Source organism: Sus scrofa, chromosome 5 (assembly GCF_000003025.6).
Source record: "Sus scrofa isolate TJ Tabasco breed Duroc chromosome 5, Sscrofa11.1, whole genome shotgun sequence".
In the NCBI taxonomy this organism is placed as follows: Eukaryota; Metazoa; Chordata; class Mammalia; order Artiodactyla; family Suidae; genus Sus; species Sus scrofa.
The window spans coordinates 79,421,922-79,441,552 of NC_010447.5; the positions used below are offsets into that span (position 1 = coordinate 79,421,922).

The 19,631-nt window shown below is 36.1% G+C and overlaps 1 protein-coding gene across 1 annotated transcript in view; it reads right to left on the minus strand.

Annotated features, from left to right (window-relative positions):
• The window catches only part of WASHC4 (WASH complex subunit 4), a 57,537-nt gene that overhangs the window by 4,803 nt on the left and 33,103 nt on the right, over nucleotides 1-19,631 (minus strand). Inside the window, 12 exon segments of the mRNA XM_021092625.1 lie at nucleotides 284-383; nucleotides 713-909; nucleotides 1,811-1,907; nucleotides 4,682-4,829; nucleotides 6,773-6,859; nucleotides 7,602-7,668; nucleotides 12,719-12,827; nucleotides 15,190-15,324; nucleotides 16,097-16,201; nucleotides 16,475-16,549; nucleotides 18,095-18,249; nucleotides 18,836-19,004. Coding sequence (XP_020948284.1) covers nucleotides 284-383; nucleotides 713-909; nucleotides 1,811-1,907; nucleotides 4,682-4,829; nucleotides 6,773-6,859; nucleotides 7,602-7,668; nucleotides 12,719-12,827; nucleotides 15,190-15,324; nucleotides 16,097-16,201; nucleotides 16,475-16,549; nucleotides 18,095-18,249; nucleotides 18,836-19,004 — 1,444 coding nt within the window.

Consider the following 19,631-nt stretch of genomic DNA (forward strand, 5'->3'; position numbering starts at 1 on the left):
TATGGGATCCGAGCTATATCTGTGAGCTAATCCACAGCTTGGGGCAATGCTGGATCCTTAACCCACTGAGTGAGGCCAGGGATCAAACCCACATCCTCATGAACACTAAGTCGGGTTCTTAACCCATTGAGCCACAATGGGAACTCTGGGCTTTACTTTTTTAAAAAGACATTTCTGGATCTATTTTATATTTTAAAAAGAAAAGTCTGACTAGATAAATGGGGTATTAATGTTTGCTAATTACAGAAAGACTTATTGGTCTTTCAAAATTTAAGCCACTCACCTTCCTTCTCTTTCTTTTCTTGGTTTTCTTCAGCTGCAGTCTTGTCCGCTCTGAAGAAAATTCTTGCACTGCTCAGTGAGAAATAGAGCAATTCAAATTCCTAAGTAAATAAAAAAAAAAAAAATAGAAAAGCTGAATACACTTGTTTTAGCAAAATAACAAAATTACCATATTTAACATCTCTATTATTTCTAAAAAGCTCTAGGGAGTGCAAATCATAAATACAGAAACTGATACAAGTAATCCATCCAATTTTAAGATCTGAGTCAAACGGCCTCCAAATACCATTTATTTAAAAATATATCCCCCTTATAACCCCTATCCATCTTACTTGTTAAAAACGGAGGTTTCCATATGATTTTTTTTTAGTGATCAAGAAGTAATGGGTATTAAAAAGTCAAAGCAGATTAGACTATTAGTCTCCTCTACCTGTAAATAAACATCCAGTCGCTTCTGAGTGAGATTCATGGTTTGGAGGAGTTTCTCATCCTGACTAGTGGACTGCACATTCTGTTGTTTAGCAACTGCTCTTATCTCCTTTAGATACTTCTCTCTAACAGACTGGAACCAGTGAAGTGAGTCAAATTCCTGGTACTGATCCAAAAGTTTTAGAATGTAAGCCACTCCTAGAATCATCAGCAAAATCAAAACAAAATTAAGGTGTTCAGGAGTTGTATTCTACTCAACCAATAATTCTTAAAATTAAGCTAACCATTTCGAATCAGTGCTCTTTCAAATTACAATTTACAGCACAAATGAATAAGTTTAGCAACATGGCTTAACTCCTCCTTAAAAAAAAAAAAAGATGTGAATGTATAAAAATAATCCAATAAAGAAGAAAAAAAGAAAAAACATAACTCTAAAAATCACCTGGAGGAGTTCCCATCGTGGCACAGCAGAAACGAATCCGACTAGGAACCATGAGGTTGCGGGTTTGATCCCTGGCCTTGCTCAGCAGGTTAAGGATCTGGCGTTGCCGTGAGCTGTGGTGTAGGTTGCAAACGCGGTTCGGATCTGGTGTTGCTGTGGCTGTGGTGTGGGCCTGCAGCTGTAGCTCTGATTCAACCCTAGCCTGGGAACCTCCATATGCCATGGGTGAGGCCCTAAAAAAATAACACAGAAAATTAAAAAAAAAAAAAAAAAAAAAAATCACCTGGAGATAACATGGCTGGAAGGGTGGGGGAAAACTTCCACTGCTAAATAGACAACTGAGGGAACTACAGGGGAACCAGGGAAACAATGCAAGATGCTGAAACTGTAAAACCACAACAAAAACAAAGCCTAAATATTAGGTCCAACTAGACAAAGTGGTTAGCAATACTAAAGGAGCATGAATAATAACAGTACAAATGACGTAAAACAAGTATTATCAATCACTTGGCCTAGCCAAAAAATACACAGTAAACATTACTGCCCCTGAAAAACAAATTTACAAGAACACATGGATCTATTCTCAAGCAGACATTTCTAAAAATCCATTCTAAAGTGAATATAAAATTCATGTGAAAACAATTCCATTAAGCTTACCCATGGCAAAACCATCATCAGTAAAGGCAGCTCCAATTTTATTTTTTTTATTCAATTTCTCCTTGCAACTAATGGAATGCTCTACAAAGTTGAGTGTCTAAAAAGATATAACAACATATTAGAGAAACAATTGTGCTAAAAAATCTTCAGAATTTAGTTCTTAAAACAGACATTTCAAAAATTATAAACAGAATCTTTTTAAGTTCCTGTCCTTTTGATTTGAAACATTTGCCTCATTTAAATAGCTTCTTGGTGAGGTCATAATTTTATTATAGTTGATTTACAATGTTCTGTCAACTTCTGCTGTACCGCAGTGTGTAGTTCTTAATGGATCTTCTTTCCAAGTCCTTTAAATATGAGCACTCCCTCAGGCACCACTTAACGCAAGCACAGGGCACAGGGCCTTGGTCATAGTTCGCTCTAGAATATTATGCACCTTTTGTAGATGAAGGGTCTGAGGCTTGGGAGGTTTAGTAACTTGCCTGAAGTCATGCTGTATATCAAAGTTGAAGTCAAAAGGAGGCCTGCCTAACTTCAAAGCTTAAGGGCTCTTAGCATGGCAGTCCTTACCTCTGCACACCCTATTCATTCTAAAATAGTATTTCTTGGAGTTCCCACTGTGGCGCAGTGGAAACAATCCGACTAGGAACCATGAGGTGCAGGTTCGATCCCTGGCCTTGCTCAGTGGGTTAAGGATCCAGCAATTGCTGTGAACTGTAGGTCGAAGACGTGGCTCAGGTCTGGCGTTGCTGTGGCTGTGGCATTAGCCAGCAGCTGCAGCTCCAACTGGACCCTCTGCCTGGGAACCTCCATATGCCATGGGTGCGGCCCTAGAAAGACAAAAGACTAAATAAGTAAATAAAATAGTATTTCTCATCATATTCTTGGCTAAAATGGCTAATTAGTCATTTGGATAAACAAATTCCCCCCAAAAAGCACTTTCTGGAGTTCCCTTGTGGGTACAGCAGATTAAGGATCTGGTGATTTCACAGCAGTGCCTCGGGTCACTGATGTGGCATAGGTTCAATCCCCGGCCCAGGAACTTGCACATGCCACAGGTGCAGCCAAAAGGGAAAAAAAAAAGGCACTTCCCTAAAAATTTAGCCCCTCCAAAATACCTTATCTAATCATAACATTTATTCAACAAAGATTTACTGAAACTTACTATGTATCAGGCATTAGTAAATAATTACAATAAATAAAGAATACAGAGTTCACCCTCTATAAAACAGCACTTCCAGCAATGACAGAAATGCTGTGTATCTCTACTGTCCAATACAGTAAGCCACTAGCCACATATGGCCATTGTGTTCTTGAAAAGTGGCCAATAAAACTGAGGAACTAGATTTTTTCCCTTTCCCTTTTTAAGTCCAGACCTGTGGCATATGGAAGTTCTCGGGCTAGGGGCTGAATCAGAGCTGCAGCTGCCAGACTATGCCACAACCACAGCAACACCAGGTCCGAGTCCCATCTGCGACACCACAGGATCCATGACTCACTGAGCGAGGCCAGGGATCAAACCTACATCCTCATGGATACTAGTCAGGTTCTTTCCATTGCACCACAGTGGAAACTCCTATACTTCTCTTCTTTATAGTATTCTTGTTTTCTCCATCATTGAATTCTGACATCTGCCCTGCAGAACGCCACCTCTTCCTCAAACCCACAAATGGTTCCCCACTGTTGTTTAGTATGGCTCCAAATTAAAGAAACATGGTGAAAACTCACCATGAGTTAATTACACTACTCATCAAAGTAATAACTAAGACTCACCTTGAGTCTCATACTATCTGAAGATGAAAAGATACTGCCTATCAGGCAAATATGGACATTTTTGCTACATCATATAACAATGACTATGATGGGATTAACAATAAATGTATTTAAAAAAAAACAGTAGAAAAGAAAATACATGAAGAAAAAAGCTGTCCATGGACCATCAGCTACTTTCAGCCTATAATAATGGTTATATGTTAGAATATATGTGTTAATTCAGGCAACAACATGAAAAGTTTTTTCTCTTGATCAAAGTCAGATGTAATCAAAAATTACTGCTCAGTGATATTTAGATTTTAGAGATATTTACAGTTTTTTAAAATAAGAGCTTTGTTGATGTTCCCTTGTGATGCAGCAGGCTAAGGATCCCTGATGCTGTCGCTGCAGCAGCTTAGGTTGCTGGTGTGGCTCAGATTTGATCCCTAGCCTGGGAACATCCACATACCGCAGGCAAGGCCAAAAAAAAAAAAAAAGCAAAGAAAGAAAAAAGAGCTTTGTTATAGAAATTTTTAGAGAAAAATAACTCTTACTGCTATATACCTCTCTAATCTCTTAACTCTATTTTCTCCACTGCTACAATTGTTTTTATATTGGGATTTTGGTTAACTTGGGCCATTTTTAAGATGTCAGCTATAGAATTAGAGCAGAACACTCTATATACTATAAAGAAGCAGCACTAAAAATTTAGTTTGGGTATTAGTATTTACTACAGAATAGAGAGAATTTGTCCCCAAACAGTATGTTTTTAAGAAATACTTCATGCTGTCAAAGTCTACATTAATCACTGAAAATGATTATGTAATTCAGCCCCAAAATTATAAGGTGTGTAGATATATAATGATGTATATTCAAGAATTTAAATCACACTAGGATTTCTCTGGCAGTTATTAAAAAAATTAAGAATCTATCTTAGCTATAAAAAAGCCTCATTTTGCATAGCTAATATGTAGAAATTCGAGGCCACATTCACTGAGAGCACATTTAATTTTATCACAACCAGAAAACCAACAATACAGTCTGCATTTCCTGCTGCAATAAAACTGTGTTTATTAATACTTTTGAAAAAAAAATCATTTTGGGTACTAAAATACTTACCAGAGGGGGAACAATGATATAAAAATTTCGGAGATGTATATTCTTTGGCCTGCGAAATTCTGGAGCAAAAACATCTACAAGCATTTTGAAATACTCTGTGCCTTCAGCAGAATTTCGCGTGTGATCACTGAGGACTGAATCCAAATGCCTAAAATGCAAAAAAATTTAATTACTTGGTTCCTTTCCAAAAGAAAATGTGGCTTTTTAAATCCATCTCTCATTAGCTTAGATGAGAACACTCCAAAATATCAAACATTTTAGGTTCAGAATGAACTCATTTTTTCAGACAGAAGTTAATCAATATTGTTTAATTTACTTTGCCCCTATGTAGGACTTCTCAAAACTGTATATAATTTTGTATTTCTTCTCACAATAAGCCTTGTAGAATTCCATTTCATTGTAAATAAATTCCTTTTCATCTTAAATCTCTTCACTACCACTTTTTCTATGCCTCCTTACCTCAACTGAAACTCATCCTTTTTTCAATAACTTAGCTTCCTGCTCAACCTTCAGAAACATCAGCTGCTTTTCCTCCTACAGCCTTCATGTACATAACTTTACCATTTTCAAATTACTTCCCTCCACTAGACAGTAGAAATCTCTCCTTTGCAATTCACACGATCCAACTATATCCAGCTACGCCCTCCCCAAAGCAGGAAGGCGGCTTTTACTAACGTATTAACCATTGCTCTGCGTTTATTTATCATGGACTATGACACCTATACTCAGGTTCTTCCCCATCATTCTCGAAGATTCAATGTCCATTCAGATCATAAATTCATTATCATAACCTCATAACTCCTTGAGTTCACTGGCCATGAACTTTCCTTCACCTAAGGAATAAACGTTTCTGGTGAGAATGCAACATAGGTTTTACGCTGCATCAGGGGGCCCTAAATGTCAGTGTCCTATTCCTGGTGATGTTAAGTCTGATCACTTGGTTAAGGTGGACTCCATCAGTCTCTCCACGGTGAAGACGGTTTTTCCCTTTGTGGTTAGTAAGCAACGTGAGAGAGAATTTTTTTCATAGTGAATGAATACTCTGTTATCCAAAAATATGTAAGAATCCAATGATGATTTCTGTCCGATTTCAAGTATTACAGTGGTGGTTGCACAACAATGACTTTTCCTCTAAAATTTCTCATCCCTTCTGTATCAGCTCAGATATTTATCTATCAGACCAGATAAATATGGACATCTTTGCTATAACATCTAACAATTATGATAGAGCATTAATGATAAATATATTAAAAAAAAAAAACAGTAGAAAGGAAAATGCATGAAGAAAAAAGCTGTCCATAGACCACCAGCTACTTTCATTCCCTGGTCCCCCTAGCCTGGGACCTTCCATATGCCATTGGTGCAAGCGTAAAATAAAATAAAATAAATAGGAGAAAATGAATTTTATTAATGAGATATTGAGATATTTGGCATTCTCTCTTTTTTTTTTTTTTGTATGGATGGTGCCGTGGCATATGGAAATTCCCGGGCCAGGGACTGAACCTGTGCCACTGCAATGACAACACCAGATCCTTAACCCACTGTGCCATAAGAGAACTCCCTAATATTCTTTTTTTTTAAACACTAAATCCTCAAAATCCTTTAACACACTTCAATTTAGACTAGCCACATGTCAGGTGCTCAACAAACACACCTTAGCATATCCATGAGATCACATTCAGTGACATTAGAAAGTTCTCAGAATACCGTAGTCTTAAAAAAATTATATTTCATAAATTGAGACCATTACTTGCATAATAAAAACATTGACATAAGCTTATTATTACCCTCTAGTCTGCTCTTTAATATTTAAATGAACATAAACTTTTTTTTTTTTGTCATTTTGTCTTTCTAGGGCCACACCTTCGGCATATGGAAGTTCCCAGATTAGGGGGCCAATCAGAACTGAAGCCAATGGCCTATGCCACAGCCACGCCAGATCCTTAACCCAACGAATAAGGCCAGGGATTGAACTCTCGTCCTCATGGATGCTAGTGGGGTTCACTATAACTGCTAAGCCACGACGGAAACTCCTAAGGGAACATAAACTTTTAAAATCTCCAAATTTAAATTACTACAAAATTAGATTACCTTGCTGCTTTTAATGTTTCTTCTGCAAGACCTTCTTCTTTTACTAGTTCTTCAAAATTTACAATATCTTCAAGATCAGGTACAAATCTATGTAAGAATTTGGGGAGAAATTTATTAAGACAAATTAAATATGTGCGGTTGGTACAGATATGAAAGCAGTACTGTAAGACTCTAAATTTGTCATTTATATCTTTGGAAAGAACTTTGCATTTCAGTTGTATTATTAATATCACCACCACTTTAATTCCTAAACTGAATTTGATTTTATTTTATTTTTGGTCTTTCTAGGCCACACCCATGGCATATGGAGGTTCCCAGGCTAGGGGCCAATTGGAGCTGAAGCCACAGGCCTTCGCCAGAGTCACAGCAACACGGGATCTGAGCCGCATCTTTGACCTACACCACAGCTCACGGCAACACCAGATCTTTAACCCACTAAGCAGGGCCAGAGATCAAACCCACGTCCTCATGGATACTAGTTGGTTTCCTTAACCACTGACCCATGACGGGAACTCCCCAAACTGAATTTCAGATATATGAATAATCAAATTATAATCCTTAAAGATAATTAATCTATAGAACCATTTACAAACTGTATTGATAAAATAAACTATAACTTGAAAAGAAATAAAGATTTTTAAATGACCGCTATAATCTTAAATTTAAGAAAAATTTAACCAGTACAATTATTGGTTTTCTTCCATATTTGATCTCAAAACATATCAACAAGAAAAAAAAAACTACAATATTTCTTACATTAAAGATAGATTTAAACAACATAAAATATCTAAATGGCATAAACAAGGCAAAAATATGTTTGCATCCATACCTAATGGCATTGCTGCTACAATGAAGGCCACCAGATCTTATCATTCGTACATAGCCCATAGCATTACCTTAAAAACCACACACAAAAAAAATCAGATGTTTATACATATAACTCTATGTTCTAATAATCAGGAATAGAGTTGCGCATAGCAGTAGATTAGAAGGTTTCTACTCCTAAGTACCAAAAGGTTCTCCTATATTTTACTTCAGATTTTGGTCCATAAAAATAAAACTTACATATTTGTGCGCTTAAAATATAAATGTACTACATACTTATATACAACTATATTAAATATTTTAAAATAAATGCAACTTTCATTTGATAAATGAAATTAATGAATTGCTAACTGTATTTTTAAAAATCAAACATTTTAAAATTACTCTATCAATTTCTTCCCTCTCAGATGAAGTATGTTTTTGTGACTCTCTCTCTCTCTCTCTCTCTCTCTCTCACACCACACACACACACACACACACAATTGAAAGTGATAACAAGAAATCCTTATTTGGAATTCCCATTGTGGCTCAGTGGGTTAAGGACCTGATGTTGTCTCTGAGGATGCAGGCTCAATTCCTGGCCTTGCTCAGTGGGTTAAGGATCCAGCATTGCCACAAGCTGTGATAAAGGTTGCAGATGACAGAGGATCTAATCCAGTGCTGCCATGGCTGTGGCACAGGCCACAACTACAGCTCTGATTCTACAGCTGGCCCGGAACCTCCATATGCTGCAGGTGCGGCTGTAAAAAGGAAAAAAACAAAAAAGAAATCCTCATTTGATGCTTCCCAAACTAACATCTCCAAACTGGACTATCCTCTAGGTTTTTTTTTATCCAATATCTACACCTACATGTTTAAGAAGAATCTGTAATTTAATAAGTTCAATTCAAACACAAGATCTTCTCCTTCAATGATACTATTTCAGAAACTAACAATTCTATCTTTAGGCATCAAAGTCACCTTCCTTTCTCATGCCTTATATCTAAGCAATGGGCAAAAATTATGTTGGCTCTACCTTCAAGATGTAGCCAGAATGTAATCACTTTTCCCTACCCTCACAGCTTTCTTCCTATTCCAAACTACCAACATCTCTTGCCTAGACTACTGCAGTATGCGATGGCCTCCCAATTTCTCTACTTCCACCTTCAGCATCCTGCCGCCCCGCAATGTTTCCTTTACATAATGGCTGGTAGTTCTTCTAAAACTATGCTGGAGCATTTCATTCCTTTTCTGAAAATTCTACAATCGCTTTACATCTCAGAAAGAACCCCAAATTCCTAACATGGTCAAGACAGCCTTGCATGATCTTTCCCTTTGCTGCTGTTCTGGTATCATGCCCTGCCATTCAGGTCTTCACTAACTTCCAGACCCGATTTCCCCAAAATGCTAAGGAGACCCAGGGCTTTTGCATTTACTGCTCATCTCTGTCAGGTATATATTGTCCCTAGATATGCATACATGTGGCTTACTTCTTTTTAGGTTCCTGCTCAAATGTCACCACCTTAGAGTTTTCCATCAAACCCCTAAAGAGCACTGCCCAGCCCCACTTCATCACCTTACTCAGCACCTATTATAGACATCATATATCTTTTTGATCGATCTCTTCCCACTAGAATGCAAGATCCAAAATACAGCTTTTGTTTTCTTCTCCGCTCCATCCCTAGAGCCAACATTTCCCACTCAAATGATTCAATGAAATTACTAGAGAGAAAGAACAGGCAAACAAGTAAGAGCAGTTAACATTTCACAACCATGTTATAGGAATATATACTTTACATAAATTATCTCATCTGATATCTTTAAAAACTCTCATCACAGTAATTATATTTACATTACATTTACATTATCTCATCTGACATCTTTAAAAATCCTCAAGTTGGTATCGCTGAATCTATTTTAAGGCCTATCCCAATATGAGAGATAATGTTAAAATGTGTCTTTAATATGCATCTTAGAAAAAGAAAGTATCTATTTTGACTGTTTTCCTCCAAACCATCAAACTGGTAGCTGGTTGACCAAAATGTGCCAGGGAGAAGCAAATACAGAGTAGCAGTTAAGAATGACCTCTGAGGTCAGACTTCTTGGGTTCAAATCAGGACTCTGCACTTTTTAAGCTATAAAACCTATGTCAATTTATAAACTCTGTGTCTTAGTCTCATCTGTTCAATTAAGCTCTAAAGGGGCAAAGACTTTTATTGGTATAGATATATATATCTATATCTATCTATCTATCTATCTATCTATCTATCTATCTATCTATCTATATATATATAGATAGAGAGAGAGAGAGATACATATCACACCAGCACCTAGGAACACTGAAACACTGTGTTGTCCTCAATAAATATCTACAGAATGAATGAATGGAAATAGTATTTACTTCATAGTTGTGAGTTTTACATGAGCTAGAACACAAAAAGCACTCACTCGTAGTAGCCTTGGCACATAATGAATGCACAATAAATGTTAGTGGTGGTGGTGATTATTTTCAGCAGGCAGGTTATCAGACAAAAGGACTTCTCATTTTTCTCCCAGCTCTGAGAGTACTTACTACTCCTTTTCTCAAGAGATTTAACAGACTCAAAAGCAGATTATACTTTTTTATAGGCAGAAGTAAAGAATTTATATTTCCTAAGGAGAGAATAAAGAATAAAATGCTGGAACATAGTAAAAAGGATAATATTTGCCAACTGTGGAATACCTGCCAGTGGCAACTGTGGAATACCTGTGGAATACCTGCCGGTGCTATTATTTTTTGTACACTGGGGAAAAGTGTACTTTGATGTGTATCAGGGGGAAAATGATTAGCATACTAAGCTGTTTTATTAAGTATTTCATAGTATAAAATTATACTTTTAAAAAACATAATAAAAATGTGAAATAAATACTACACAGGCAGTATTCACATGGGGGGAAAACTCTGATATTGGTACATGAATTAAATGAAGTTTTAAACAACACTGCTCTAGAAAAACAGCTCTTTATTCAAGGGCCATACACTCTAACTTTGAACATTTTTTTTTTCTCGGTCTTTTGTCTTTTTAGGGCCGCACCTGAGGCATATAGAGGTTCCCAGGCTAGGGCGTCTAACTGGAGCTACAGCTGCCAGCCTACACCACAGCCACCCAGATTCAAGCTGCGTCTGCGACCTACACCACAGCTCATGGCAACGCCGGATCCTTAACCCTCTGAGCGAGGCCAGGAATCGAACCCGCAACCTCATGGTTCCTTGTCGGGTTCATTTCCACTGCGCCGCAACAGGAACTCAACTTTGAGCATTTGAATTCCAGTACATCATATGCAAAACTGCATGTGCATATGTGCATTGCTCTAGGAAAAAATCAATCCAGAGTTTTCAGGAGATTCTCAAAACGGGTTAAAAACTATCGCCCCAGGAGTTTACAATCTAACATCAAATATCACTATGAATAAAATAACATTTATTTGATAATACCTCTTTTTTTTTTTTTTTTTTTTTTTTTTGGTCTTTTTGCTAGTTCTTTGGGCCACTCCCGCGGCATATGGAGGTTCCCAGGCTAGGGGTTGAATTGGAGCTGTAGCCACCGGCCTATGCCAGAGCCACAGCAACGCGAGATCCGAGCCGAGTCTGCGACCTACACCACAGCTCACGGCAACGCCGGATCATTAACCCACTGAGCAAGGGCAGGGACCAAACCCACAACCTCATGGTTCCTAGTCAGATTCGTTAACCACTGCGCCACGATGGGAACTCCTGATAATACCTCTTGATTACATTGTTTAAAATTTACAAAGGTAGGCTTCTCTTAGTTCTTGTTCTAATAGAAAGGTTTAATAATAATAGAAAGGTTTAATATCACTTAATTGATAAAACTTAAGCTACTGCTCATTATCTTTACTCCCTAAATGCTTATAATACCTTTCACACTAGTAAATTTAAAGCCCCTTGAGAAACAAAGACTATCTGCATTCTCAGCATCTAGAAAAGTATCTGATGCAATGGATTGTTTATATATGTTTAAGAAATGAATAAATGAATCTCAGGAGGCACAACTTTATCAAATTGTATAGACAATAAGGACTTACTAACTGCTTGGTGTCTGTAACTGTGAAGAATGTAAAATACCTTTAGATGTGGTACCAAAAAAAACGCTCATTTAAATGCCAGCAACACCACTTACTTATTTCTCTTTAGTTTATCTTTTTTTTCACATTTAAAAAGGTGATTACATGCCTATCTCAAGGGTTATTGTGAGGACATTAACAGAGATAAGGTATGTGAAAAGCTCAAGTAACTATAAAGTTTTTTTTAACCTAGGATTTTTTTTTTTGGTCTTTTCCCCTTTTCTAGGGCCACACCCACAGCATAAGGAGGTTCCCAGGCTAGGGTTTAATCGGAGCTGTAGCCACCGGCCTAGGCCAGAGCCACAGCAACGCAGGATCCGAGCTGTGTCTGCGACCTACACCACAGCTCACGGCAACGCCGGATCCTTAACCCACTGAGCAAGGGCAGGGACCAAACCCGCAACCTCATGGTTCCTAGTCAGATTCGTTAACCACTGCGCCACGATGGGAACTCCTAGGATTATTTTTAAATGCAGTTCTTGCTTCTGAATATAATGTTACACATTTCAGAAGAAAAGTTCTACTTGTAAGGCAGAAGGACAGCTTAGGAAATTACATATAAATATAAAACAGTGTACCATAGAAAAATTATTAGTTAACTTTTCACATAAACCTTTTACATCTTCGCAATTAAGCTTAACTTGAGGGAACCCTTTTAAAAAGTCTAAAACAGTGCCTTGAACAGAGTAGGTACCCAATAAACAATTATCAGCTGACTACTGAGTGTGGCCTTTGAGGTGAGTTAGTCATTGTGTTTTTAATTTAATTGAAGAGGTTTTATTTATCCACAATAAATATTTAATTATTTTGTAATTTAAATTAATCCATAATCTATCAATTATTTCTGTACCAACAGTCTAATCATACTTGAAAAACTTTCGATAAGAAAGGAAATCAGTGGCATAAAGTTGAACTCAAGTGCTCACATGTTAAGTTTATTCATCTGAGAGCCTTAATATATGAAACAGAAGCTTGGAGGTTTTTACTTTATTTCTCAACACTTTTACAATAACTTACCAATCTGGCTGATGAGTTGCCTGAACTGATCAAGGTAGCTTTGTCCCTCTGGGGTTATTCCAAGTTTTCTGATACCGCGATTGAATTTTTCTGCTCTTTCAAAAGGATACTAAAGACAGAATTTGGAGACTACCATTAATTACCAAAGACTCCTAAAACATAAAATGCCCACCAAATCAACCATGCTAACACCACTTTTCTTTCTAATTTTGTGTTTACATTTTGCTTAAAAAAAGAAAAAAAAAAAAAAAACACTAAAGTCTAATGGCAAAAAATGTATATATAGCGCAAAAACTACCAATATTCAAGATCAATACAAATTAAGATTTTTTGACATTAGCTAAGTGGAATAATAATTAATGCCACCAAATTTAGGTTTTCCACAATTATAAATCTCCCAATACCCAATTACTCTATTAGAAAAAAGAAACCAATTCTTCCTAGAAACATTTGTTCAGAGATAATGTGACCAAGTTTCTGTGGTCTGAAAAGTATTAGGGACTTATATAAACACACTCCTTCCCAAATAACACATATTGGCTAAGCTAAAATTTCTACTGGTAACTGTAATCTATAATTTTAGTAATTATTCCACTAAAAGTAGTATTTTGCTACTCTGACACTGAAAAGAACAACTGGTATATAAGAGAGTTGGAACTAGGTGATGCTTAAGAGTAATTAAAATAGCTCAGGATATGATACGGCAAATCAAACATTAAGATCCATCTAAGCCTATTGGTTCTCTATCCACACGGCTATATGCCTCCGTATTATGACCATTTACAATTCATTTCGCTGTGGGAAAATGGCATTCTTATACATTATAAATGGAAATGTCAACTGGTGCAGTATTTTTGGAGTACCTGACAATACCTTCAGATTTTTAAATACTCATATTCTTTGCCCTTTCCCTCTTCAAGAAATCTCTTTCAAAAAATAGTCTCTAAATACAGACATAAATGTGCAAGGGCATTACGTGCAGCACTGTTTTTAACACAGAAAAATCAGAAAAACCTACATATCCATCAACAGGTTAACAGAGTTACAGCATACATCTCTACTATTGACTCAAAAAAAAAAAATAAGGCAGGTATGTAACTACTGATACGTGATAAGCACAATACAAAACAGTATGTACTGTATTAGTCCATTTTTGTTGAGAAAAAAGCAGTATTTGTAATGTACAAATATGTGGGGTTTTTTTTTTTTGTCTTTTTGCCTTTTCTGGGGCTGCTCCCATGGCATATGGAGGTTCCCAGGCTAGGGGCCTAAAGGGAGCTGTAGCAGCAGGCCTACGCCACAGCCACAGCAATGCAGGATCCCAGCCGCGTCTGTAACCCACACCACAGCTCATGGCAACGCCGGATCCCTAACCCACTGAGCAAGGTCAGGGATCGAACCCGCAACCTCATGGTTCCTAGTTGGATTCGTTAACCACTGAGCCAAGACAGGAACTCCACAAATATATGTTTATCACATGGACATCTGGAAAATGTCACGTGACACTGTTAATGTCAACTGCCTCTAGAAAATGGAAGGTAAGAGAAATGAGGGAAGATATTTACTTTATGCACTTTGTGTTGTTCAAATGTTTCAAAATGAGCATATTTTGCTTTTGTATTATTCTGCTTTTTTTCCTTTTTTTTTTTAGGGCCACACCCGCAGCATGTGGAAGTTCCCAGGCTAGAGGTCCAATCAGAGCTGTAGCCGCTGGCCTACACCACAGCCACAGCAAGGTCAGATCCGAGCCAAGTCTGAGACCTACACCACACCTCATGGCAATGCTGGATCCTTAACCCACTGAGTGAGGCCAGGGATCAAACCTGCATCCTCATGGATGCTAGTCAGATTTGTTTCTGCTGAGCCACGATGGGAACTCCTAGTATTATTTTAAAATAAGGAAAAGTAACATTTGCTTACATTGATCATTTCATTTTTCCTTACACTTTCCCTTATAGACAATGTAAAGAGTAAGAAATTGCAAGGAAAAATATGGAAAATTGAAGGCCAAATCAAGGAGACATTATGTGACAAACAATAAAGAAAACAAAAGCTCCAGTTCAGTGACTCATAATGAATTTTAGCATAAACATCTAGTATACAGGCAAGCCTTGGAGATAGTGTAGCCTTGGAGATAGTGTAGGTTTGGTTAATAAAGCGAGTATCACAATAAAGTGAGTCATGTGAATTTTTTGGTTTCCCAGCACATAGAAAAGTTGTATTTACACTACACTATAGTCTATTAAGTGTGCAATAGCATTTTTTATGTAAAAAACTGCATGCCTTAATATAAAAATACTTTATTGCTAATAAATGCTAGCCATCATCTTACAATACAGATTTGCCATAACCTTTGATTTGTAAAAAATGCAGTATCTGTGAAGTACAATAAAGCAAAGCACAGGAATAAGAGGTATGCTTATATATTCAACAGTTGACTTAAATGACCTTAAAAAGAATATATGAAATACCTTATGATCATTTTGGTCCTTGATTTCCCGGAAAAAACGAATATCTTTAATCAATCTGGATTTGATATGTTCATCATACATAAATTGGCTAAATATATAGAACTTCTTTTTCAAAAACTGGTAGGTGAAATTAACCTATAAAATTAAAATTTGAATGGAAAAAGTTAATATAAAAATCAATATTACTGAATAAAATTATTTATGAAGTCTAATTCATGTTTGACCTGAAATATTTAAATGAATGAGGTTTCTACTGCCCACATTTTTTTTCTTTTTAGGGCTGCACCCATGGCACATGGAGGTTCGCAGGCTAGGGGTCTAATCAGAGCTACAGCTGCTGGCCTACACCAGAGCCATGCCAGATCAGAGCCTCACCTACACCACAGCTCACAGCAACGCCAGATCCTTAACCCACTGGGCGAGGCCAGGGATCGAACCTGCAACCTCATGGTTCCTAATAGGATTTGTTTCCGCTGCACCACGATGGAAATTACCACACAACTTTATAAAAGCTCCTCTTAAATACTTTTATGACACAAAAAGAAAAAAAAATTTAATGGAAAATAGCTGTTGATTTGCCTTCCAAAGCAACTTAGACTATCAGATAATCCACATAGATATATATTTATGATGATGTTCTCAAACTCCAATGTTATTTATAATGATGATCCTGAGATGGTAAGACAATCTAAAGTGCCTTTGAAATCACAGTTTCCATTACATCTAACACAATTTCAGTGCCAGACATTTTAATTATACCAACCAGAAAAATGGAAATTCAGGTATAACCTAAACAGGCAATAATGTACGTTTACAGGAATACTGCATGAAAAAACTATTTTTCAAACTACCAAATTAAACAGTGGTATATTACCCCCCCCAATCCCCTGTCCCAAAAGGTTCCTACTGTTGTATTCATGATTCCTGTGCCATGTGTTCGAATTGAGTTAGCAATATGCCGAATGTTAATAGTGTTCAAATGTTTGTTGTTGCTTGTTCGTTCAATAAAAATCTGTAATAAAACAAACACAGTCCACAGCAAACACTGGTCAGTTAGCTCAAAAATTTTAGAATCTATTTCATTAAAGATAAACTAACTGGAAAGTCATTCAAGAAGATAATATAGTCAAAAGCAAAGGAGTAAATAAGATGATCTAAACAATTATTGTTTGTTTTAATTTTCACTATTCAGACTCAATTCTTTGCCCCTCAGCCTTCCTACTATATATCCACCCCCAAATTTAAAAAGTAAAAGTAAAAAAATTTTGTTCTAAAATTCACTCACTTGATTATTGAGATTATAGAGATATCGAGACACAAATATATGAATGTTTCTCATAATTTCCAAGACATCCAGGCCCTACAAAACAATCCACACAGAAGTTTTATTATTATTAGTTTAAAATAATCAGTTAGACATATGAATATAGTGACTTACTGCTTTTACTAAGTCTTCCAACATTTTAAAATGATTTTAAAGAACAACTATACAAAAAGTACAACCAAAGGTTAAAAGAGCCTTCTGACATGTTCAATTCAAGACTATCTGCTTGGGGAAATCTGAATACTTGCTATCTCAGGCCTTCTGTATAGACAGTAAGAGTTAAACTTAAAATTCCAAGGATCTATGACTCACAATTATTTTCCCACCACTCTTGAGAATATAAGTCTTTCCAAGGATCTTTTATATACCTTTTACAAAGAAAACTAAAGGCCAGATTCTAAAAGGTAGCTAGAACATGTGGTGATATATACATACTATTTTTTAGGCATTGTGCAAGGTTCTTTATATGTAATTCAAAAATGAGATATTAGTCTTCTAAATTCCACAGCTGAAGGAAATGAAGCTAAGGGAGTTGCCAAGGTCAAACAGCTAGGAAGAGGCAGAACCCAGGAATTTTAGAAAGTCTAATTCCCAATCCTTATGCTTCTTTTAATTATAGTAGAGCACCTTTAATGTCAAAGTTACCTAATAAGGATCCTTCATTCTTCAGTTATTACTCTAATACCTAATGGTATCATAAATTGCTCCACAGCTTTTCTAATTGGGACTCAAAGTAATACCACAATACTCCTCTGATTAAGTTTTCATTATAGATTTTCTCAGGTTTTAATCTAAAAATTTATTTACTCACTCTTTTCTCTCACTAGGCCATGGTACATGAGCTGATACTGTTTCTCTTTATCTCATGTATCCCCATATATAGTTCAGTGCCTAGCATATTTTCAGTAAATATTAAATTTATAAATAAATGAATGAAAAGATACATAAACTAATCCTGGAAATGGCCGCTATATATGCACTAAGATTAAGGAAAAATTACAATCCCCAAACTTTGGAACTGAATATACATTTTTTGGTAAATATTATCTGGATTATCTTAGAAAGAATTACATGCAAATTAACTGAAAACATAAACCTTTGACTCATGAGATACTGCCATATTGTAAATTAGTTTACTGAATTAGCAAAGCTAACTATTTCTTTGCACTCCTCATTTTAAAAACAAATAGATTTATAATTATATAAACTTACCCATTTTTCTATGATATTAAAATTTATATATTATAATCTAGGTTTTAAATCCTTAACTATGACTTTGACTAAACTTTCTACAATTCTGCAGAAGTCACCTCACTAACCCAGTATGTTTCTGAAATACTATATACAAATCTATGTATATATCAAATGTTCAACAAAAGGCAAAGTATAAACATTTGCAAGTCTGTGGTAAATTTCTTCTTAAAGCAAACTGGCACTAATTTTTTATTGCCAAGTATGAGATTTTAGATAGCAAATATTTTCTTGAAATATAAACACATACAAAAAAAGGTTAAAAAAATTCTCTTAAATAAATACTATTATGCTACAATCAGACTTTACCAAAAACACTTTACACTGTACCTGTTCCAAAGTCTGACTAGGAAGATGTGCCTCTGTCATAACCAATCCATAACGCTGAGTAGCTAAATTTCTCATTTCACTATAAGTGGCCCAGTCATGAAGAGCTACGGTTGTTAGATTGTAAAAAGTCTTGTCTAGGTAGTGAGTTACATAAGCTACAAAAAAAAAAAAAAAAAAAAAAAAATCAAAAATTTTTGATTCATAAAATAGTAGAGAAGGAAGAGGAACAAAACTAAAAAAGAAACTTGTCTTCGAGCATTAAATTTCTTCCTTTAAAATAAAGAGCTAGGGAGTTCCGTCGTGACGCAGTGGTTAACGAATCGACTAGGAACCATGAGGTTGCGGGTTCGTCCTGCCTTGCTCAGTGGGTTACGATCCGGCGTTGCGTGAGCTGTGGTGTAGGTCGCAGACGCGGCTCGGATCCGCGTGCTGTGGCTCTGGTGTAGGCGGTGCTACAGCTCGATGACCCTAGCTGGAACCTCCATATGCCGCAGGAGCGCCAAGAAATAGCAACAATAACAACAACAACAACAAAAAAAGAGACAAAAAAAAAAAAAAAAAAAAAAAAAAAAAAAAAAAAAAAAAAAATAAAGAGCTAGAAAAAAAATGAAGAAATTCAAGAGTAAATGAACTAACTCCAAAAAAAAGACACTCTCAAAAAGTTTCATTTTTGCTATTTGTTCTTTAACAGACGGAGCGAATAGATATAGACTATGACACTAAGGAAAGCAGAACACTCACCTCGAATGTCAATGAAACGGTTGAAAAACCGAATTGGATTCAGAGAGAAAAAAAGAGCCAGGTCTTTCATGCCAACTTTGAAAGGGTTTCTGTCATCCAACTTTAAATGCGTATGCACAGAAAGTCGCAGGTCCTTCTCTATTTCTTTGCACAACTTGTCCAGCAAATGCTAGTAACAAAAGAATTGATATCTTAATTTTTCAAAACAATATTCCAATCGTATTGTTCCTCTAGGTGTCTATGTTCTAACCATTACAGTTTTATAATCAGTGCAATGATAGAAAAAAAAGTTTGTCAAACTGGTTTAAGAGTCTAAATGCTGTCTGATAAAATATTTTTATTTGGAGAGTGAAATTTGCTGTCCATTTTAAATCAATGATTTTCTTGACCAGGGAGCAGCTACATAAGTTTTTTTTTCCCAGTAATATTCGACACTCTTGAAAAGGAAATCAAAAGCTAATGTCTGACAGCTTCATTACAAGAAACATGAATATACAGAATAAAACAAAATTTATAGAAACCAGCAACAAAGAAGAAAAGGTCCTGAGAATGTGCAAGAGAGGAAATTTTAAAAAAGCTTCCTTGTAATAGTCACTGAAAATCATATAATTCACTGGGCTAAAGGTAATGAAATTAATCATCTTTTCTGGTCTACCATGGAATTCTAAACACTGGCCAGACATGTATCAGAATATTTAATACAAGAAAAATTTATGAATATTTAATACAAGAAATTATAATTTTCATAATTTTATCAAAAGTGAATGTTTATGTGATGAAGTTTACTCATTTTTAA